Source organism: Megascapheus bottae, chromosome 38 (genome assembly GCF_031878675.1).
Source record: "Megascapheus bottae isolate mThoBot1 chromosome 38, mThoBot2.hap1, whole genome shotgun sequence".
Taxonomy (NCBI): Eukaryota; Metazoa; Chordata; class Mammalia; order Rodentia; family Geomyidae; genus Megascapheus; species Megascapheus bottae.
Window position 1 is genome coordinate 3,139,647 of NC_143546.1, and position 23,595 is coordinate 3,163,241.

Consider the following 23,595-nt stretch of genomic DNA (forward strand, 5'->3'; position numbering starts at 1 on the left):
TCAATGAAAGCAGACACACATCAGAGAGCTGATGAGGACTCGGTGAGAGCATGACTACAAGGCTGAAGTAGCAGCTGTGCCCGGATGCTGGACTGGCCTTTCCAAGCTCTTTCAGAATGAGGAAACTGCTGATGTCCTGCATTTGAAGAACAGTGCAGTATCTTGAGTTAGATAAATAAGAGGCTGTGATCAAGATCATATGTGCATGCCTTGCATGCACAAAGTTCTGGGTTTGAGCTGCTACAGCGTAAAAAAGTAAAATGAGAATATAAGAAGGCTATTATTAATGAGATATAGATAGATAGATAGATAGATAGATAGATAGATAGATAGATAGATAGATCTCTGCCATCAAGTCTGAAAAGACCCAGTAGCATGAAGATTAGGGAATTAACAAGAATCTCCAGGGCGCACTGTTCACCATGTCTCCAGGTATGTGGCCCTCTTATCAGTAGGCATGTACACTCTATCAGGTGGATGGATAGATGACAACTTACAAAAGGAACTAGGACTATACCAGCTGTCAAGACCTAACACACTAGAGTTACAGTTTGGGGTTGTTTTTTTTTTTTTTTTGGTAATTCTTGAACCTCTGCCATTCGAGCACATTCCTCTCATAATACCAGTATATTGATAATAATATTAAGTTTGATAACTCAAGAACTAAAATCAATGACAGTAATCTTGAGTATCTTTCAAATATAAAACTAAATATACAACCGCATTAAAATGTAAATTTATAGGAAATGAGAGCGATTTTGAAGTGTTATTTTAGGATAATTATAAAATATATTTATTTTTAGTGGAGGAAAATATTTGGGCTGTGGGTATGTCTCAAGTAGAATACTTGCAAAATGAGGCCTTGGGTTCAATCTCCTGAATAAAATGTAAGGAAAAAAAATAAGATGTATCAAACGCATATACTTTTACAAGATAAACTTGGAAAATTTGGGAAATAAGTTCTAAATATTTTCCTCTATTCCTTCATCTGCTTGCAAATGGTCTGTGATTTTACTTGATAGTACTAGGAAATCTTTTTGAAAACTATCTAACATACTACCATCAGCTTAGGCGTATACTTTTTGTATTGGCTGGGGAGTTATATTTGGATATGAAGAAAGTATGTGTCCTTGCACTGAATTACAGACATATAAATTCCCCACAGATTTCTTATACCAATATCAACTTTGGGTATGGTTCCTCCTTATTAATAAAATGTTTTATTAGAATAAGAATTCTTGCAAGAAAAGCTTTGCTTTCTTTTTGTCCATCACGGGGCTTGAACTCGGCCTAGGTGATGTCCCTGAGCTCTTCAGCTCAAGGCTACCACCCTACCCCTTGAGCCAAAGCATCACTTCCAATTTTCTAGTGGTTAACTGGAGATCAGAGTCTCAGGGAATTTAGTGCCAGGGCTGGCTTTGAACCATGATCCTCAGATCTCAGCCTCCTAAGGAGCTAAGATTACAGGCATGAGCCACCACTCCCAGCTGCTTGAAATACAAAAGCCAGGCACAGGTTCAAAGGCAGCCCAGGCACAAAAAGGAGATCTGAGACAGCATCCAGGCCCAGAGTTCAAGCCCCACCACCGACAAAAAAAAAAAGACAATTTATAACTGAGGACATATTTGGCTGAATAAAATTTTAATGTGAAAATGATTTATGACTTTTATTTCAGAAATAAAACATCATACAACAAAAAAAAAATCTATGTAAGCAAAGCTCGATAAACCACATATTGGATCTGCGTGTTCTTAGACCTTAGACTGCCCAAGAATGGGTGGTGATTATGGCTGTTTTATAGACTGGAAATGAGAAGTTACTTGGGATCAGTGATACAGCCAAGTTGGCACTGGGGCAAACTAACTCCAGAGCCCATGAATGTCCCCACTTCCTGGAATGTGCACCAAGGGACAGCTCAGCCACCAGGAAGAATTATGCATCTAACCTGGGCAGTTAGCCAGCCAAAACTCAGGCAGGGGAACTATGTGTAACCGCAGTTCTTCCTAGTAAGATGTCAATGTGTTAGGTGAGATTTGGCTAGAGGCCTGAGATTCCAATTAGATCCCCTTACAAAGCAGTTTTGCACTGGAAGTCGTGCTTCTCAAGACCGTAAACGTAGGCTGAAGTGGCTTCCACATTTATCTGGCTCTTGGCAAACTAGTAATAGGTAATTGAGCCATCATGGAATCAGTTCCTGCTACTCATGTCTATATGTAGGAGAAAGACCCAGGATTTCATCTTTAGCATGATGACTCACTCCCTTTAACAGGATGGAGTTGTCAAGAAAACTGGCTTTGAGCCCTTTCCCTTGAGTATTCCTCTGTCTTCACTGGGACTTGGCAGTCAACAGGCAGAAGTGCAGAAAAACATGAGCGATCTAACAGCATCTTGAATGGTAAGGCCCCTGCCTTTGCAGGTTTAGAGAAATCCCAACCTCTTTTTCTTCGATTTGTCTGTCTGATTTTTGAGTCTACCTTGTTAAAATATAGAATAAAAGTTCAAAATATTATCTTAAGATGTAAAATTCATATGGATTTAAGTCCAGGAACTTTTCTTTTGTGGGTCATGGGGCCTGAACTCCAGGCGTGGGTGCTTTCCCTGAGCGTTTCAGCTCAAGGTTACCATCCTAACCCTTGAGCCACAGCCCTACTTCCTGTAGTCCAGGGACTTCATAAACAGGGATAAGTACTGTAATAAAGTAGATGCAATCATACATTCCCCCAAGGAATTGATAGGAAGTTTTTCTGTGGTTTAGGTCTCTCCAGGGTGCATGGGCTAGAAGCCAAGTTCTCAGTGTGGTGACGCTGACATCTGTAAAGCCTTTAGGAGATGGAGCCTAATACAAGTTAAGATAATGGAGCTGTCATCCTCAGAAGAAAGTAATGCTATTCTCATGGAGTGAGCTAATTCTCTCAAATACTAGTTGTGCTTTCTTGCTGTAATTTTTATTATATAAACATATAAATTGATATAGAAATATTAAACCAATGCTAGATTATGGTGGCACATGGCATACAGGGAAACCATCCTCATCCAATTCAAGAGATAATCCTCAAACACTATTTTAGTCTCACTTTTCAATATTCTCCTGCGCAACAAGCTAAGAGCCTGGCTTAGCTTTCATCACTTCTCCCTGTCTGCCTTTTAGTAAAGATGTGAAAACAGTTAAGTGTTCATCAGACCTTGAGTAATATGGCATTGTTATATTTAGAAATTATTCCAGGATGATGAGTCACAAAGAAAATTATGCAACAAATCTTAAGAGGATGTAGAAGAGTGTTCAGATGTCTACTGAGCACCTATTACAGGCAAAACATAAAGCTGTTTACTCCTGGAGATACAGATAGTTGATTCCCTCAAGGAAATCAAAAATAGCAGAAATATACCATAGTATGGCTACTTATAACCCATGTCCAAAACTGGAATTGTCAAGTGAATGGGCCACAGAACAAATCGCAAACAAGTATCTGGCTTAGGGACTTGATTGGTCTTGAAAGGGAAGAGGAAGTTGGATCCTGAAGACTGAACAGGAGCAGGGTCATTGATAAGAGAAAATGGCTATAGATGCCATGATTGGGGACAGCAGGTAGAACAGCTTGACTAGAGACAAGGTCTTCTTGCAACTCCAACTTGTTTCATTTCGGGTCAGGGCACAACGGGGCCACCACAAAACAAAACTACTGCCTGTGCCTAGGTATAGAGAGTGGCCTCTCTGTGACCAACAGAAGGTAAAACAGCCCTCTCGTGGCCATGACAGGTTAGCCCAACGCATTATGCTGTCTGCAATCCTGGGTTCCCGGCTGTAGAAGGTACCTGGGGAGCACTGGGGAGTCCCAGCCCTCCTTCTGACTCCTGCAAGGACGGCCACCCCCACTGCTCAGTGCCTACACTCAGGAAATGGCTCGCCCACTGCACTGGAAGACATCCAGTGCACTTGTCTCCTTCCTTGTACCCTCAAGGCTGAGGCAAAGGCTGGTTTCTGACTGATAATCTACATCAGAAAATCCATTCTTTCTCTGGTAAGAGAAAGGGCTGAGTAACCAGCCTCATATCCACCCACCCACCAATTTGTGGCGTGTGTGTGGTTCTTGGTGACTTGGAAAACTGAAGACTTGGTTTAAGGAGACGTGCAAGGGTTCTTGGGGGCTACTCTGGAGCATGCCGCTTCACTGAACGGTTCTATGAGGTATCAGTGGGAGCTGTGAATCTCTTCCTGCTGCCTGGTGGACTTCCAGAATGCCTGGCAGCACCCTCAGCTCTGGACCTAACCACAAAGCATGCTGGGGGTGGGTGGAACGGGATGTAGGCAGGTAAAAGGCAGAGGGAGAGACACAGACAGATGCAGGCAAGACAAACTACCCAACAATGTAGATGTCTGATGGGTGTTTAATTTTTAAAAATTCATCTTTTGACTGCCTAATTTTTCAATTATTTTTTACTGTTAAAAGAAAAAAAACAGGAGTAGCACCCTACACAGACAGAGCATATGACATTTTAAAACTCCAGATTGTAAGCAAAATTCCCCTTAAATTGACAGCCAGCCACTGTCTTGCTCCTTGGATTATTTTTCTTGGGAGAAACCCCTCCAGATGGTAAGAATTTTTTCCCCTGTGAGCTCTTTAAAGTGATCTTGACTGCCTTTGGGAATTAAGGAAGCAGTTGTTGTTAGTTTTCCAACCTGCCAGTACTTCTGCAGCAAAAATAAACTCAGAAGAGACCTCACTGCAATCATTTATCTCTTCATCACGTCTCCTGGGAAACAAGTAAACCTTCAGGCTCCTGTATCCATTTACCCTTCCAGGTCAGGAAAGTGAGATTCTCATCTGAATAAAAAGGGGTAGGCTTTTATGGAAGAAAGGACTATTGTGCCAGACAAAACATGGCTATGTAGCAACAAAAGGGAGAACATTTCAGACAGCTGAGATGCCTGAAGAACTTTGCCGTGGTTTGACCAGCAAGTAAGAATGAGAAGGAAAAAAGCCAGACTGCAGAAGCAAGTGTTTCCACACTTACCTCCCACCATGCCTTCTCTTACTTTGTTTTTCCCCTTGCTTAGATTCCTTTCATTGGTGCTTTTCTCCCCAGATAAATCCCATCCCTCTATGCTTCTATCTTTCCAGACATCCCAAACAGTGCAAGTGAAGTGGATATGAGATTACTATAGCTTCCTCTACTACCCTGGAGAAGAAAGAATCAACAGCCCTCATCCAAGATGTGGGGCCCACAGCAGTAGGTTTTATAAATGGAGAAAGGAGAATCTATGTTTCAGATTTAAGGGTATGCACTGGTGATCAATGCTCCCCTGCGAATTTGGGCTTCATCTTTTCACATGTCAGGGGGCCTGCTCAGGAACTGATAGGTGTCACTGCCAGGCACCCTTCCATGCCTCGTGGACACGGGCTATGACTTCTCTTTGCATCTCCTGTGCTTAGTCCAGTGCCTACAGAGAGAAGCCCCTGAGGGAAGAGGGGATGACCCAAAGAACACAGAATGACCAACAGACTACATTTATTTCTCTCCTCTCCCAATCTCTGTGACTTCAGTGCACTGACAAAAATGCTCCCAGCAAAGGGAAGAGCAGTATCATCTCGGGAGCCAGTCCTATATGTGTCCCACACAAGAAAAGGCTCAGAGAATTAAGTCCAGACAGCCTGTCTATATTGATGACTTGGGGTGCAATGTCTGACTCCTGTTGCTTTCTATAAGGAAGTGCTAGTGGTGAGAGAAAGGGGATCTCCTGTCCACGGTCACCTCAAACATTAGTGGAGGCGTCCGTGGTGAACCAGTTACTCCTCCACAAGCTCTAGATTTCATGACATTTTTCTCAAGCTAAATTATTCTTCAGCTTATCAAATCATGCATTGCCACATCTCACTGTGGTGTAAATGAGGCCTAGTTTCAGAGAGAATAGTCCATCCAGGGATGTGGAAATCGTACAGCCTCCAAGGCTCTTCCCCCGCTTCCCCAAATGAGCAACATGCAGAGCACAGCCATTCTTAAGGCGGGGGAGGAGGAGGGGCGCTGGGTCAGGAGGGAGAGGGACAAGTGCCCTAGACTGCTCCTCACTGACCAAGGCCTCCCCAATCAGCACAGGGGCCAGAATCAGTGGGTTTGACAAGCGGCTCTGACATAACCCTGACTGCCCCAGCAAAGAATAGCCTGGATTAATCAGGCTCCACCATCTGTGGAGGAAGAGGTTAGAAAAACTAGATACCGAAGGAGGGGTCTCACCCACCTGGCTACATGGACCTGGCCAAAGGCACCAACATGTCGAGGTAGTATCTGCTGACATAACAGGGATGTCAGGATTAGGAGCTAGGGAGTGGAGAAACAGGGGAAGGGAGAGAGGAACAAATGGTCCATAAAGGATAGTTATGGTTTATTTACTTATCTGCTATTAATATAGTACTTACTATTTGCCAGGTACTATTCTTAGCACTTTACAAACCCTAAGTCATCCAATCCTCATTACTAGCCTCACTTTGTAGAAAAGGAAAGTCATGGAAGAGTGAAGACCCACCAGCATCTGGCCAGCGGAAGGCAGAGCCAGGACTTGAACCCAGGCTAGCCTGATAGCCATCCTTGCACTTAAGCACCCACCATCAGAAAAACCTATATACTATTGAGATAACTGGTCCATAAAACACCCCAATGGTTACTTAAGGAAATTTTATAGCTCCTTAACAATTATATATTTTTTAAACAACAAGTATTTTTTTTTTGCCAGTCCTGGGCTTGAGCTCAGGGCCTGAGCACTGTCCTTGGACTTTCTCAAGGCTAGAGCTCTACCACTTGAGCCTCAGCACCAGGCTTTTTTGTATGTATGTGGTACCAAGGAATCGAACCTGGGTCTTCGTGCACACTAGGCAAGCACTTTAACCACTAGGCCAAACTCCCAGCCCAACAGGTATTTTTCTTATGGATGAATGTAAGGCAGAGAAAAGAGTGAATGGTCTAAAAATCCCATGCAAAGCACTGCATTCTCAGCAAGGCACCAGTACCTGAGAGCACAAAGTTTAAGTACGACATTTAGTAGAAACTGGCTTTGAGTACAAATGTTGCATTAACATGAAGGCTGGTGGCCCACCATGGGTTCAAGAAGTGTGTCTGCGTGAATTCCGGCGCCTCCTGATTTCTGGGTACTGTTTCCCAAGCTACCTAATCCCACCACCTCAATTGTTGAGAATTTTGTCTCTGGCTCTCCTCTCTCTCCTTACAACTTCACTTTTCTTAGATCTGTCATCCATCCATTAACAGATCCCACTGCAGGACATTCCCTGATTTGTCTTCTCTTAAGGCTACTCAAGCCCATGTAAGGTGGGTACCTTGCCAGTCTCACCTCCGAGCCACTACATACTCCCGCTTTAAAGTGTGCAGACAGTGTCACGCTGAAAATCAAGGCAGTCGCATCAGGTCATCCCTTCAATAATTTTCCTAAATGTATGCCATGCTCTAAGCACAGAACAGGAATGGCTTTGGCAAAGCCCCTTGTATCCATCCACAGATCATGTCATCCTCCGGTGAGCTGGACACCAATGACAACAACCTTCACAGTGCCTTCTTTTTCAGCTATGGGTTTTCTTCTGTTGTTTCCTCACCACCCTTGCTTTTGAAGGTCTCCTGCCTGAGTTCTTTCTGCCTTTGTTCCCTTGCTTTGTGCCACACAGGTCAGAGCTTTCTCTGTGTCCTGTTGGCACACCATTTGCTACTCTCATCCTCCTTGGATCAGGGATGGTATTTTTCTGGGCTACAGGGTTGGGAAAACTCCTTTGATATACACTGAACCATATATCACAGTGCTCTCTTCCAAGAGCAACCACAAGTGCCCATAAAAAGACAAATATTAATATGAGTGCTAGTTATCAGTGGCTGGCAGCTTTCTAGTATAACATAATATCAAAGTGTATCTTATCTAGAAATAAACAACATATTTAAAGATAGCCTGCTTTGTTATGGGGGAAAATACAGCAGTGAAATTATCAAAGATCTAATCAAGGGAAGAGGGTCTCAGGAGACTCCCTCTTCTAGTTGAGACCACTGTGTTTCTTTCAAGCAAACAAGTGAGGGAAGAATGATCTCACTGTGTTCTCTCTCAGAATCTCTCTCCTCCATCCTCCCCGCTAGCCAATCTGTTGTGAGGACTCATCTTTAAAGAGGCAGCAGAGCAAGCATGGGGCAGGTTTATGCCAGAAATAGCCAGTGAAGATCATGCTGCTGACTATACTGAGAGTCTTCCCGGGAGACACCGCACAGCCAGCTCTGGGGCAAAGCAAGCGCACCTCCTAGTATTTCACAGGCATATGTCCCACCCTCTAACCAGCTGCAGGTCTCCAGAGCACAGCCATTTCAGCACACACAGAAATGACTGCCCTCCACGCTCACCTGCCTTTCCACTCTGGATCTTGTTCATGAACAGACCTCAGAAATTACTTGAAACCATTGCTGATTGTCTCTTGCTTGCCTCTCTCTGTTGTGAGCAGAACGGGGCTAGAATATCCTATCACCTGCAGGCCTGGGGGTTCCTCCCCTGGATTAAAGAGATTGCTTAGTACTTAATTCTTGAAAGCCCGGAATGCTGCAAGAAAGCCTCATTTACATCTAATATTGGTGTGATGGTATCATCAGAGACTTCGGGGCCAAATCGGTTGATTTGCTAGTGTCTTTGCAGCTCATTTGCTGCTACTCTGAGTTCTCAGAACCTGGAAACAAGAACATGCACAGCGAATTGTAAGATAGTTCTGTTTATAATGTTCTTATAATGAAAGAGGAATATTTCACATTTCCCAGGAATTAATGTACATGTCCCCTTAAGACCCAATGAGGCCAATGAGATGAAAATGGGTACATCATGTTTCAGAGTAATCGGCTGGAAAGCCAGGCCCCTTGAAATATGCCTAGTCTATCATCTCCTGCTCTGTAGGTTCCAGTCAAGTCCTAGTGCTTCTGGGTAGCTTGAGTAAAAGCAAAGGACAGGCTTGCCAAAAGCAAATGATGCCTTCTTCTTGTCATAAGAGAAACAATAAATTAGTGTATATCATTTAAATAATGGCTATTGTCAGTCTCCACTGTTTAGGACACAAGCCAAACAACCAAGTATGTCTACAAAACAACTATGGGCAGAAAAGGAAGTCTTTCATTTTAAGCAGCTCAAACCAATGATGCTAATGAAGAAGAAGAAGGAAGGTTTTGTCTCTGATGGGATATCTCATGGACCCACTGAGCAGAATGGAGCTGGGCCCCACAGAAGGCCAGACACCAACTCAGTCTCTCTCCGCACATCTCCATGCTCTTTTGTCTCTCTACCTGGCTCGTTTTGCTAAGCAATCTCCACAGTAGACAAGAGATGCTCAGATCTCATGGTAACTGTTGATCAAGTAGACAAACTCTCTCATTATAGTCCTAAGTACCCAGTGGACAAAACATTAGAACCAACCAGGTGCCAGGGGCTCCCACCTCTTATCCTAGCTACTCAGGAGGCTAAGACCTGAGGGTCACAGTTCAAAGCCAGCCCAGGAAGGAAAGTCTATGAGACTTCTCTCTCCAATTAGCCGCCAGAAAACTAGAACTGATTCTGTAGTTCAACACTGAGCTACAGCGATAGCCTTGGGTGAAAAAACAGGGGCAGCACCGAGGCCCTGAGTTCAAGCCCCACAACTGACAAAACAAAACAAAACATGATGGCCTAGTTTAGCTCATCCAATAAACTATATCCAGAGGAGGTGAGGCTACCCACCTAATAAAATAGCTGCAAACCTCTCACTCAAACACAAGAGACAACGGTGGTGGTGAGAATGCAGCCCCAGAGAAGGGGCTACATGGGGATACACTATGACAGCACTCCAACATGTCACCAACCTTCAGGGATACAGTATGACAGCACTCCAACATGTCACCAACCCTCAGGGATACAGTATAACAGTACTCTAACATGTCACCAACCTCACAGAGCCTGGTAGGCCACCACTGAGACTCAGTGAGAAAACAGTGAGCAGGAGTTTTAATGAGAGCTCTAGAGATGCTAGGAAAATGGAAAGGAACCTTTCTATCATTATCTCACGTGATCCTCTAAGATAATGAGAGAAGCACTGTTTTGCAGATGAGAATGTTGAACTCAGAGAGTTCATGGGACATAGCTGGTCAGGCCAATAAACGATAGAGTCAAATTCTGTCTCTAAAAACATTCTTATGACTCATTCATTCTTCCATATTGCTTCACAAATGAACTCTGCCAAAGATGATCTGATGACCAGCATGGAGATAAGCATTCACCCAAAAGTTGCCGTGTGTGTGTGTGCGTGTGTGCCTCAGACTTCTGCAGGCTCTCAGTTTGTAAAAGCCCAGGTCAGCCAGGCCTGAGAGAGCTCTGGCCTCCAGTCATCTCCCACTGATTCCCCTCCATTCCTGTAGATAGCTGCCCCGATACGGTAGGGCCAACATGCAGATCAGCACCCCAGGATGAGACTTTTCCACCTCAGGTTACTCTTAGTAACTGTCCAGTGCCGTTCAAGTGCTACTGATGCCATTTCCTGTACATTCTGTTTTTGTTTTGTTTCTACAGTTCGTTGCTCATCCTAACTGTCAGCAGCAATTGCTTACCATGTGGTATGAAAATCTCTCAGGCTTACGTCAACAGTCTATCGCTGTGAAATTCCTGGCTGTCTTTGGAGTCTCCATAGGCCTCCCTTTTCTCGCCATAGCCTATTGGATTGCTCCGTGCAGCAAGGTACAGACTGCTTAAGGTGCATGGCATTCACAGTTGTTTCTTCTCTTTTCTTAACAGCATCTCAAGTCCATTTTGTTCCAATTGGCTGTAGATATTTCTCCTGAGCTGGGGATGTGCCTTAGTGATAGAGAGCATGGCTAGCATACATAAGAACCTGAGTTCCATCCCAAGTACCACCAAAAAAGGGAAAAGGGAAGAGAAGGAGAGGGAGAGGGGGAAAGCGGGAGAGAGGGAGAGAGGAAGAGAGGAGGAGAGAGGGAGGAAAGAAGTATGACAAGCAGGGCAAAGGCAGAAGGGTAAATAGTTCTGAGATACCTACTTAGCAAAAGTAGAAAACCACATACAAAGAAAAATTCTAAGACCAGTTTTTTAATCATTTTTTAAAAAGAGAAAAAAATGACAAAATGGGACATTGGAACATGTGAGGCATCATCTAAATGAATCAATAACAGAACTGAGAACAAATAAGGGCACTTTCCTCCTCTAATCATGCAGTGTGCTAAGCATGCCCTCCAAACCCACAGTACAATCATTATAATCACAGTAATAGCAACAGCCCACGTTTTTTGAGTACTGTCTCTTCACCAAGTCCTAATCATTGGATTTTACTCCCTCTATCACATTTTACCTTGCGTGCGGTATGAAGTGAGGATGAGAAATGAGAATGAACTGCGAGGCTGAGGATTCGCTGCAGCTCATGCTAGGCACTGCAGCCCCAATGCAACACCATCCTCATTTATGAAGCGTCCATGGTCAGGCTCTGGCCTAAATGGGCAATTCATTCGGTTACAGCAGGGCAAAAGGCAAAAGAAAAGCTCGGAAGGGCTGGATTGGATCCAACGAAGAGTGTCAAATTGAGGGCTGGTGACAGGAGGAAAGGACAGAATCTGCAGGTACCAAACCATTCTTCTACCTGCTTCACCATCCCATAGGGCAGATATTTGAGTCACAGCCAAAGAAAGTACCAGCACTCCAGCTCCAGACAAGAGTTTGTATCTAAAAGACTAATCCACATAGAAATGATGAAACGTGTTTCACGGGGTTAAGACTGTCTTTAAAGGCTCCAAAACTACATTCACCTAGTGATGCATTTTCAAAGGAATTAATCATAGGTAATCAACATATAACCAGAAATGCGCGTGCATGAACGTGCTCGAGTGTGTGTGTGTGTGTGTGTGTGTGTGTGTGTGTGTGTGTGTGTGCCTTCAGGGTGATTAGTTCCACTGAAAAACTGATCAGATGATGCAGCTAATAAACGTGCTATTCCTGAGTTGACCTTCCTGTCAAATCCATTTATATAGAGCACTCAGGACAACATGATGGGCCCAAGACTGCAGGCTGCTTCTGAGGTCATGTAGCAAAGCGGGCAATAGGTGAGGAGTCCCAGTGCGAGGCCAGGCCTCAAACTCCTTCCCCAGAATAGCACTGAAAGTGAAAACCCTAACACTGGCTATTTACACTATTCTGCCTTACTTATGATAAGAGCATTAGGTATATGACAGTCTCATACCATGGACTTCTACCTATAAAATCTCCAAATCACATATACACATATGAAGCAATCTTCATGCCCTTTATCATGTGCTGAAAAACTCAGAAAATGAAAATAAACCAACCGAGACTTAGGGCTGGATTGGAGCAGGTCTTTCACTCTAGGCATATGTTTTGATGCCAGAATTATCTAGATTATCTATAGAAGTCGAACATTGCCTTATTCCAGACCTCAAGGACCAGAATAGTTACTGCTACACATACTCAGAGTCTCAAAAAAAATTCTATGCTATTAAATCATTAGACAAACAAATCAGCAACACTGTGAGAATCTCTGGGTATAAAGCTAACAGTGACAGCTTCTAGAAACGTAGGACTAGACAAACTGAGTTGCTTCCTTTCTGCCTAATGGTAGAAGGAAAGATTCAGAAAAAAGTGTACCAGATGCTGGCTAATTTTTGTTGTTGCTGCTGCAGTTAGATATGAGCAGAATCCTGGCAAAATATACATATGTGCGCAACCAAAAGAAAACTACATGGTTTTGAGAAAGGAATTCTATCACTTTTGAACCCAGTAAACTCAAAGAACGAATACATGACACAAACATTTGGTCTACAGGAATTTTTCTGAAGATTACTTTTGTGAGGAAGTATGGCCCTTGCCTGGGGCTCCTCTTCTCTATTCAGATACTTAGCTGACCGACATTTGGCATACGCAAATCTTCCAGGGCAACTGAAATCTATGGTACTCAGAATAAACATGGAGGGACCATTCCAAGTCTGAGTTCAGTGCAGAGGGGGCACATGCCAGCTGCAGCATCACAAGCCTTAGTCTGTGGCATGAGAGACTCTTGGTGGGGCTGCTCATTACAAGGAAAGATTCCCTCATTAAAGAGCTTGTGGAACTTACTTTGAGGCAGCTAAAGGACAGATAGAATAGAAAAGGTATTTTTAGCTTTCACTTTCACCATTTAGAAAGAATCCTTTTCAGGTCTGCCAGAGATATTGCTGGGAATCACAGAGCGGTCCCATCTACCATGTGACCAAGTAGCCCTCTCTAAGGCTCCTGATGTGCGGAGACCATGCCCTCCCAGGAGTGGGCACGCGGGGAAATGGGCTAATAGATTGATTCCTTCTATCAATCAGGTCACTGCCTTTATAGCTATTTCTATAAAATCATGACAATGTCATTCCAGAAATTCCAGATTCCAATAACATTATGATACCTCCAGCAAAGGAATTAGAACTCAATATAGTCTCTTCTAAATATATTCCTAACGTATCACTGTCCAACTTCGTCAACTGGCTAATGTCCATTGGTGCCTAGCAAATGTTGAGATTTCTGTTTTCAACCTAATGGTGCATTTACTTCCTAACAGTTGCTGTCCTAATTTAGGGACTATTAGGCACACCAAAATTATTTGATTAGCCTGCCAAGATGAACTCATTATTAACTTCCTATTGAATTTCCAAAGCTATCAATTCTATTTTTATTTAAGTTCCAGAGAGTCCCTCAGAAAGACTACTGAATGAGATTATAAAGCTAAGGGTGTCAACAGTGTGGCTTACTAAAATGTTAGCTAAAGAAAGTGATCAAGTCACAGATGTGTACAAATGATAAGTTCAGGCAGGGAGCATGGGACAGGCTTGTCAGCCAAGGAAAAAGAAAGAAAACAAGAATCACCGTGTTCATCATTTCTCAGTGTCATCACCAATACAGCTGAGGCCAGGCAGGGCACTGCGAGACTGGTACAATCTCAACAACCTGGATATGCACAGGTCTTTTTCTAGAAAGTTCTTTATCCTCACATAAGGGCTCCAGTGCCAGAGGGCCTTTATGGCTGACCAGGCTGCTTTCCATCAGCCATCCTCAGGGGTCCAAGCAGCAACTGGGTAGCAGGTAGACTGAAGGAGAAGTCAGCATCCTGAAAACGTTCAGGAACTGCACATGCTCTGATGGAAATACAAAACAAGAAGCTGGACTGGGAGTTTGTCCTAGTGGTAGAGTGCTTGCTTGCCTAGCATGCAGCAAAACCCGGGTTTGATTCCTTGGTACCACATACATAGAAAAAAGCTGGAAGTGGTGCTGAGGCTCAAGTGGTAGAGCTCTAGCCTTGAGAAAATCCAAGGACAGTGCTCAGGCCCTGAGCTCAAGCCCAGGACTGGCAAAAAAAAAAGAGAGAGAGAAGCTGCTTTCTCCAGTGCCTATTAACCTTTGCTGCTAATTATCCCAAAAATTAGCTTCAGAAATCAGGTTGGGAGATGGGTAAACAACATCAGAACAGAAAGTGGTGTGCAGTCTATCAGTCTTACTGCCACATAACTCTTGCTTGAAAGCCCATCAGAGTACTGGACTTTACCCTCTTCCCTAGCCCCAACAAGCACATCTAGTGAATAACAGCTTTTGAAGATCTCAGCCTTGCCTTAGCAAGTTTCCTGTTTGAAAGAGAAGTTTTCGATTCACCCAGGGCAGCAGCCAACTCAGACAGGATAGTGACTGCAAAGGTCTGTGAATGTGCCCCCGCACCCCAGCCACGCTAGAGTCCAAAGGTCATGAAGCAATGTTTGCATCGTGGCCTTGGAGGAATGCTCACACAAGTCCAGAAGGTGAGCTCACACCTGACACCCTGCCTGACACTGGTCATTTTCACACTGAGCCCAGTCTGACGCCTGCAACATCACTCCCTTCCTTTTCCATTTAGCTCCAACCACAGAGTTCTGCCTGCTTCTCCACACCAGGAGTCGAGTAACTCTAAAGAGGAAAACAGACTCTTCTAGTCCACCTCCACCACTGCCGGTGTCATGTATAACTTCCAGTCACATATTTGTGGCATGGACACATGGGGACTCAAGTGGGTCTGCCTTGTCAATGCTGATCTACGTGCGCCTCTTCTGTTCCCCTTCAGGAGAATTCTCTGACTATGTGATACCACATATTAAATGCTTCCCATGAACTACACACTGTTCTAACTGCCTTGAGGAAGTTACGTGATTTTTTTGGTTGTTGTTGTTTACATCAACCCTATGTAAGAGGCAACGTCTTCACCTCAATTTTACAAAAGAAACTGATATACTAAGGGATGAACTTACTAACCAGCTGGAGTTTTGATTAAAACACTGATGCTCAATGCACACGCACATGCACAGGCACACACACGCCTCTAGGTACCTCAGAAGCATTACAATCTTGAATGGTTACTATCCTGCTGACTAACCGCAAGATTGACTTGACTAAGAATTTTAGAGCTAGCAGGACTTTTGTAGAAAGGAGAAGCCAAAATCTCCATAAGGATGGCAAACTCAACCCCTCCTTTTTCTTTCATTAGAAACCTACCTTGTAGCTGGGCACCCTGGCTCACGCTTGTAATCCTAGCTACTCAAGAGGCTGAGATCTGAGGATCGAGGTTCAAAGCCAGCCCGGGCACAAAAGGACCTGAGACTCTTATCTCTAGTTAACCTCTAGAAAACTGGAAGTGGGGCTTGGCACAAGGGTAGGGCAGTAGCCTTGAGCTGAAGTCCAAGCTCCTGGAACCAAAAGAAAGAGAGAGAGAGAGAGAGAGAGAGAGAGAGAGAGAGAGAGAGAGAGAGAGAGAGAGAGAGAGAGAGAGAGAGAGAGACAGACAGACACACAGAGAGAGACAGAGAGACAGAGAGACAGAGACAGAGAGAGAGAGAGAGAAAGAGAGAGAGAGAGAGAGAGAGAGAGAGAGAAAGGAAAAGAAAAGAAAAGAAAAGAAAAAGAAAGAAACCTACCTTGTAAATCCACTGTCACTCAGCACCTCTCCAGCCTGCAGCACTATGCTTAATTTCCATTGTAATATGAGCATCTCCTCATCTGAGATACTTAATGGGCGGCTGCCTTCATAAAAGAGAAGATTCCTAAGCCTCAGACTAGGCATTTTCAGTAAGAATTTGGGGGTGATATATTGAAGAACATACCACTAATGAGCCAGGATCTTTCATAACATTTGGGAACCACTAAGCCTTTTTAGAGTGCATGTTTCTTTCTGGAATGCTTCTGAAATGTTCCTCCCTTCAGCCCATGGTTGAGATGACTGGCATCTGACTAAACGTAGGATTACATTATCAGTTGAGGGAGGAAAAGATCCTAAAAACATTCTGTTTCATGGGGTCAGGAGCGTGGCCTAGTGGTAGAGTGCTTGCCTACCATGCACGAAGACTTGGGTTCGATTCCTCAGTACCACACACTTAGAAAAAAGTCAGAAGTGACGCTGAGGCTCAAATGGTAGAGCTCTGGCCTTGAGAAAATCCAAGGACAGTGCTCAGGCCCTGAGCTCAAGCTCAGGACTGGCAAAAAAAATAAAAAATCACATTCAGTTTCATGTCCCATAAGCACAGCCATAGGCTTACTTTATTGAGATGTGGAGACGCACAAGCTACCCTTTATTCTTGCGTCTTGGGCTTAGTTCAGGGGCCCAGAAGTTTTTGTGCCCATCACTAAAGATCTATGAATGCAATTTGTTAGAAGCTAACTCATAGACACTACTCAGTTACTTTCACACTCATCTACCTCTCAAAGTAAAAGACTACCCAAGAAGTTTAAGGAAAGCTTGGAGACTTAGATCCTAAAGAGCATACTAGATGCCTTGCTATGTTCTCAGCTCCTGACTATGTTCTCACCCATGACCAAGATGCTGCTCTAGCAGTTTTCAGACAGGTTCTGCAGTGCAGGGAAAATGGACTATGGCTTACGAGAGCTCTACCGTCAATCTAAAACCTAAAGATGGTACCTGACCCAGCTATGATGATTCTGAAGTTAAGAGCTGTTAGCACATATTGTTTGACTTTTGCCCTTTTAATCATCTGGTAACATCATTAAAGGAGGTAGGTATCCCAAGGACAAGTTACTTTGAAATTATATTTGGGAATAAGTTACAGAATTTCACAAAGACAGACAGGAAGGAGGAAGGAAGGGAGGGAGGGAGAGAGGAAGGGAGGAAAGAGAGGATGAGAGAGGAGTAGAGAGGAGAGGAAAGGGCCAATGGTATGATTGGATCTCATCTAACCTTTATCGAAGTTTTACCACTTAAAAAGATTACTTCAAGCCCAAGAGAACAGGAAAAGTGCATCATAATCTTATTTCTCCTCTTGGTGGCCTAGATACATGGTAATTCATATATCACCAGAGGGTTTTAATTATTATTACATTTGGCAATAAATATAATAATTTTATGGACTCATCTCCTGGAGAAGATAGCAAATGTTTAACAAGTATCAAAGAGAACTCCAAACTGGAGTAGCAAAATGGGGGAATACCCATGTTTTCATCAGGGTGGTCCATAGAGGACAGATGCAGAGCCTGCATATAAAGGGTAGAGGAAAACCACGCACACTCATTTAAGAGCTTCATCTATCCCATAACATGCCGGCTTTTTCTGACATTCCTGGGAACCATCAGGACACACACATGTGCCTGCTGGCACCCACATGCGTGCATGCATGCATACACACATACACACACGATCTGGTATGCCTTGCCCTATCCTCAACCTCCCCCAGTCATTACTCTGCTTCTCATGGAAAGAGAAATGAAAAAGTCTACATGCAATGGACACAGTGACAGAAAACAATGTGCTGACTATTTAAGGATGTCGTGTCTCCTGGATGCACCAAATAATCCAAGGTCTCAGTAAGAACACAGAACCCCAATATACCAACATCACTAGCAAAATGGCTGAAAATGAAAATCAAACTAGCTGATTTCATATAAATCAAGAGATGGCTTTAATTCAGTGATCATTGACCTACCATATTTTATTTGTCCTCATATACATATTTAAAATTAGGACACCTGCCTACAGTACATTCATGACAAACATTTCAAGTGCAATCATGCTATTTGTAGGATACTTGTGGGTATGTAGTTATCAAATACACATTTACATTTATGAAGTTATTCCTCATGGCATAAGAAAATCTGCATGTGAATAAAGATAACTTCCAAAACAGTCAGGCATTCCTACCATCCAGATTTAAAATAAAACCTAATCACCTCCATGAGAGGCAGAGTTGGGAGGACTGAAGTCTGAGGTCAACTAAAGCAAAAAGTTAGTAATACACTACTCAAAAAACTAGGCAAGCTGGGAGCAGAGGCGCACGCCTGTAATCCTAGCTTCTCAGGAGGCTGAGAGCTGAGGATCAAGGTTCAAAGCCAGCCTGGGCACTAAAGACCTTGAGACTCTTATCTCCAATTAATCACTAGAAAAGCAGAAATGATGGTGTGGCTCAAGGGGTAGGGCCAGGGACAGCGCCCAGGCCCAAAGTTCAAGCCCCATGACTGGGAAAAAAAAACCTAGGCATGATGGCACACACGTGTAATCCCAGCTCAAATGCCAGATAAAATCAGAACCTCTCAGAACAATAAAAACAGAGCTGGTGGCATGGCTCAAGTGGTAGAGCATGTGGCCTAACTAGTACAAGGCCCTGAGCTTAAAACCTCAGTCTTGCTGAAATAAATAATTTAAAATTAAAAAAATAACATGTTATGAGTTTTTCAAAGGACATACTTCTATGGCTGAAGATGCATAATAAATCATGTTACACTAAGAATTAAGGTAGATGATTATCATATTGAAGTACATTGAAAGCACATTATCAAGTCATCTGATTTACAAATGTTATGTTGAACACAATCATAATTAGGAAGATTGTACCTTAAGAAACCCCTGAAATTGTCTTCTGTTGCACCACAATTCTATCCCTCCCCCTGCTCCCTCCTCCCTGCCCCAAATAACACTTTACTCCAGGACTCAGGAATGGGGCAGAATGCAAATATCAATAAATCAAGCCACCAGTTATAATCAATGTCTGCCTTAGAGAAGGAGCTGAGCTTCAGAAAACATTTGTTCTTGTCTTATTAGTTTCCCTGGGTGAGGGCTAAGATTTGGTGCTTAGGTAGTGATGATGACAGTGACTTGAAAGAGACCCAAGTGACTTTACGAACCATCCTGGCAAGGAATCATGAGTCTTCCAAGATCTCAAAGCCCTCTGGGTGGAGACCATGAGAGACAGGCCATGTGAGCAGTTCTTTTTTTTTTTTTTTTTTTTTTGCCAGTCCTGGGCTTGAGCTCAGGGCTTGAGCACTGTCCTTGGACTTTCTCAAGGCTAGAGCTCTACCACTTGAGCCTCAGCACCACTTCCAGCTTTTTGCTATGTATGTGGGGTACCAAGGAATCGAACCTGGGTCTTTGTGCATGCTAGGCAAGCACTCTACCACTAGGCCAAACTCCCGGACCCTACGTGAGCAGTTCTTGCTCTCTAATAGAGCCGTTTAGGCTTGGGGGAAGTTATGCAAATTAACATTAGTATGTAAGGAAAATTTCAAAATTTTTCAGAATACTATTATGAACCTTGTTTCCTATACACATTTACTGTAATAAAAATCTCGCTAGGTAGCCCAAAGAAGTCTCAAACTCACTATCTATAAACCCAGACTGCCCTAGAATTCTTGAGGTCCTCTTGCCTTAGTCTAGAATTATTCAAAGCATAAAAAAGGACTGTCTGGAAAGGAAAAGTCCCTAAGTTGAAAATGAAACCAAAACAGAAATTATGAAATATGTGCAACTGAATATCAAGCTTTATTTAAACTAAGCAGTTATCTAGCAGTAAATTCCTCAAGATATTAGAACAGATTAAAAGAAATAAGCTAAGCACGAAGCCTAAGTAAATGGCTTAAACAGCAATGGAGCACATCTAAAGTATGTCTTTTTAATTGTGAAATCTACTCAGACACATTATTTTGTCCCAGATCTGAAGGGCATAAAATCCTATCTATGGGTTTAGGGGTATCTATGCAGTAAGATGTTAGATGATTAGGTCTATGTGTTCGAGTCCTTCCTCTTAAGTGTCTCACCCTAAGATGTCTGAAGAGGGAAAACAATAAAGTAACAAAAAGATTTAGCCAACTAGGAAAAAAAATGCATGGGTTCCTTTAGCCATTTCTGTCTAAGAGGGGAGATATCTCTAGTCAAACTTTGATGCTATTTTATAGAGACCTGTATGCAGCGAGGGTTGTCAGTTTAACATGTCTTATATAATGTTTGTTTCCAGCTAGGAAGAACACTGAGGAGTCCTTTCATGAAGTTTGTGGCCCACGCGGTTTCTTTTACTATCTTCTTGGGATTGTTAGTTGTGAACGCATCCGACCGATTTGAAGGTGTTAAAACCCTGCCCAATGAAACCTTCACAGACTACCCAAAACAGATCTTCAGAGTGAAAACCACACAGTTCTCCTGGACAGAAATGCTCATCATGAAGTGGGTCTTAGGTAAGCAAGGGGCTCTAGCCTTTATCCTCTCCTCCCCTAATTATAAAGTGGTGTGGTTAAACTTTTCCACTCTCCTTCCCGTTGTGAGTACACTCTTGATAGGCCCAGTGTGAGGAAACAACTGCAAGCAAAGTCAGCCTCTTCATGTGCTGATGTGTGAGCTGCACAGATTCATAACAGAAATCTCAGTTTGGAAAGGAAGTGTTCACAGAAAATGTGCTAAGTATTTTTCATTCAAAGTGACTAAAAAGTGATTTTGCTCAGGAAACATATATTTGGATCACTTAAAAACAATTTTATAGAGGCCTCGATAAACCATTCTCTTTAAAAAAAAAAAAAAAAGAAAAAGAAAAGGTACACAGGGGCCGGGAGTGTGGCCTAGTGGTAGAATGTCTGCCTAGCATGCACAAAGACCTAGGTTCGATTCCTCAGTATCGCATACATAGAAAAGCTAGAAACTGAGCTGTGGCTCAGGTGGTAGAGCTCTAGCCTTGACAGTGCTCAGTTTAAGCCCCAAGACTTACCAAAAAAAAAAAATGGTATACAACTGCATGGCTTAAAAGATGTATTTTAATAGAGTAGAATTTTGATAATAAATGTCTAAACTTTAAAGAGGACCATTTCCTCATTAATTGTGTAAATGAACATACTGACTGTAGAATTTCTTTGTGGTAATAATTTCTGCTGCCAAGATCTGCCGAGGAAAATAATCCCCAATTTCCCCATCAATAAACTAAGAAGGGCTATCTATCTTTTACACAATTCTTCAAAACTGTTACTAGTGGGAATAAACAAAGCTAAGTTTGCAATGACTAAAGCTGAACATAGAAAAATCTTGTAGATTTTTTCTAACACTGAAAACTTCAAAAGTGATTGGTTAAAAAATATACGTCTCAGCAGAAAAAAGTGAGCTATTGTCAAAGCCGTGTACTTATTATATATAAGTACAGCCTTAATAAATTTTAAGCTTTACATCCTAAAAGTTGTTTTCTGATAAAAAAAATATCTTGAATAAAACAAATTTTCAAAAGACTGGGGAAAAAAAAAATCTATGCAGGGGCCAGAAGTTTGGCCTAGTGGTAGAGTGCTTGCCTAGCATGCAAGAAGACCCAGGTCCAATTCCTCAGTACCACATACATAGAAAAAGTTGGAAGTAGTGCTATGCTCAAGGGGTAGGGTTCTAGTCTTCAGAAAACCCAAGGACAGTGCTCAGGCCCTGAGCTCAAGCCCAGGACTGGCCAAAAAACAAAAACAAAAACAATAATAAAATCCGAAACAACCTTAACTATATAATATCAAAACTTGATCTGTTAAGTAAACTGGCTTAATAATATTCATCCTCTATTTTTTTTGACTAAAATCCAATATTGCTACAATTTTCATCACGTCTGTATGCATAAACATGAGTCAAACAATATGCGAGGTCAAAGTGTCTATGCCTTTAATCAACGAAAGCACAAAAGTACAAATATTTGAAAAGAATGTAACACACAGCCTGTTTCAAATTAAAGGATATACAACCTGAAAGCTCTAAGAATCAAACAACTAGCTAGGTGCCAAGGCTTATATCCATAATCTTAGCTACTTAGAAAGCTGAGTTCTAAGGATGGCAGTTCAAAGCCAGCACATTCAGGAGAGTCCATGAGACTCTTATCTCCAGTTTAGTCATTTCTGAGACTCACGTCTGAATGTCCTGGGTACTCATCAAGGACTCTCAACTCTGGGTGGTCAAAGCTCGGCTATCTCCTCAGCCTTAGAGAGACCTGAAGATTATTCTGCTCAGAGCTCCCCTGGCACCTGTTTATAAAACTGTACTCTATGTGTTCAAGTTTTAGTTTCAGCATTCAAATAGACCCCCTATTTAAACTTCTGTAGTCTTTTGTTTCCTTTTTCCTATCTTGGTTGGTTGCTCCCTCGTTTGTGTTTACATAGTACCTTTTGGAGTTCTGCTACCTAATAGCAAATCACTTGAACTACAGACTCTGCCTCTTCAACCCAGTGATGCTGCCTACTATGCTTCAAAGCTCCCTCTCACACACAGCAGATGCAAAAACCAAGGACCATCATGGACCTACCTCATTTATGCCCCTTCCCCCGGAGATCACAATCCTGGTCTCCCATTCCAATGTCCAAAAACATTCTTTATCTTCTTTCACCAGCATGGTTGGAGACAGAAGTCTGGGCCACTTTTTCTAAAAGAGAATCAGAAAGCCTTGATTAAAACTGAGAGGTAAATGATGACTCTGTAACATCTTCACACATTCAGTCAGTAACCAAACTGTTTTGATTGAAAGAAAAGCAGAATAAACATCTGCATGACTTGCTTTCCTCTCTTCCTTTAGGTCTTCAAATTTCACCTTATCAGAATAGCTGAGCAGGTAAAAGCATGCACTCCTACCTCCATATTCTGACAAAGCGAGAAATCTACTAGAAACATATGTGTTAAAGCCTAGAATCTCCACCATGCTGGAAGTGCTTACAACTAGTGTGGCTGGAATAGATGAATCCAGAGGAAGGCAGCAGAGATGAAGGCAGATGGGGCCAGAGCCTCGCAGTACTGAGCAAGAAGTGATACCACAAGGCTTTAGTTTTTAAAGGGTAGCTGACTACTACATTAAGAATGGATGAATGTGAGACAACAGCAGAGGCAATAAAACGGCTGGGAAGCCACTGCCGTAATTCAGACAGAAAATAGTGTGAGAAGGTAGCAGATGGTAACCACATTTTGAAGGTAAAAGTCAATGATATTTACTATAAGATTAAATATAGTATCCTGGAGTAAGGAAGCAGTCAAGGACAAAGCCCAATGTTTTAGTACAAGAAACTGTATAACAAGCTGGGTGCCAGTGGCTCACAACTGTAATCCTCACAGTTTAATGCCAGAACAAGCAGAAAAATCGACAAGACTCCACCTCCCAGAGTCATGGCTCAAGTGGTACAGCACCAGCTAAGTAAGCAAGCCAAACAAGAAAATAAGCAAATACAAGATCCTGAGTTCAAAACGCAGTACCAGCAGAAAATGAGAGAGAGAGGGAAGGGAGAGAAGGAGAGAGGGAGGAGAAAGGGAAAGAGGGAGGAAGAAAGGAGATGGAGGG

At 42.8% G+C, this 23,595-nt stretch overlaps 1 protein-coding gene and 1 long non-coding RNA gene across 3 annotated transcripts in view; one reads left to right on the top strand and one right to left on the bottom strand.

Moving 5' to 3' along the window:
- The window catches only part of Trpc7 (transient receptor potential cation channel subfamily C member 7), a 109,148-nt gene that overhangs the window by 50,132 nt on the left and 35,421 nt on the right, over window positions 1–23,595 (top strand). The window contains exons 3-4 of one of the 2 annotated variants that reach the window (XM_090325393.1): window positions 10,559–10,723; window positions 20,284–20,500. In XM_090325393.1, the coding sequence (XP_090181519.1) occupies window positions 10,559–10,723; window positions 20,284–20,500 (382 nt within the window). The remainder of the gene's footprint in view (window positions 1–10,558; window positions 10,724–20,283; window positions 20,501–23,595) is intronic. The other variant, XM_090325394.1, reaches the window with a different exon arrangement.
- The window catches only part of LOC150041830 (uncharacterized), a 64,006-nt gene that overhangs the window by 32,965 nt on the left and 7,446 nt on the right, over window positions 1–23,595 (bottom strand). Inside the window, exon 2 of the long non-coding RNA XR_016533697.1 lies at window positions 22,576–22,692. This is a non-coding gene — a long non-coding RNA (uncharacterized LOC150041830). The remainder of the gene's footprint in view (window positions 1–22,575; window positions 22,693–23,595) is intronic.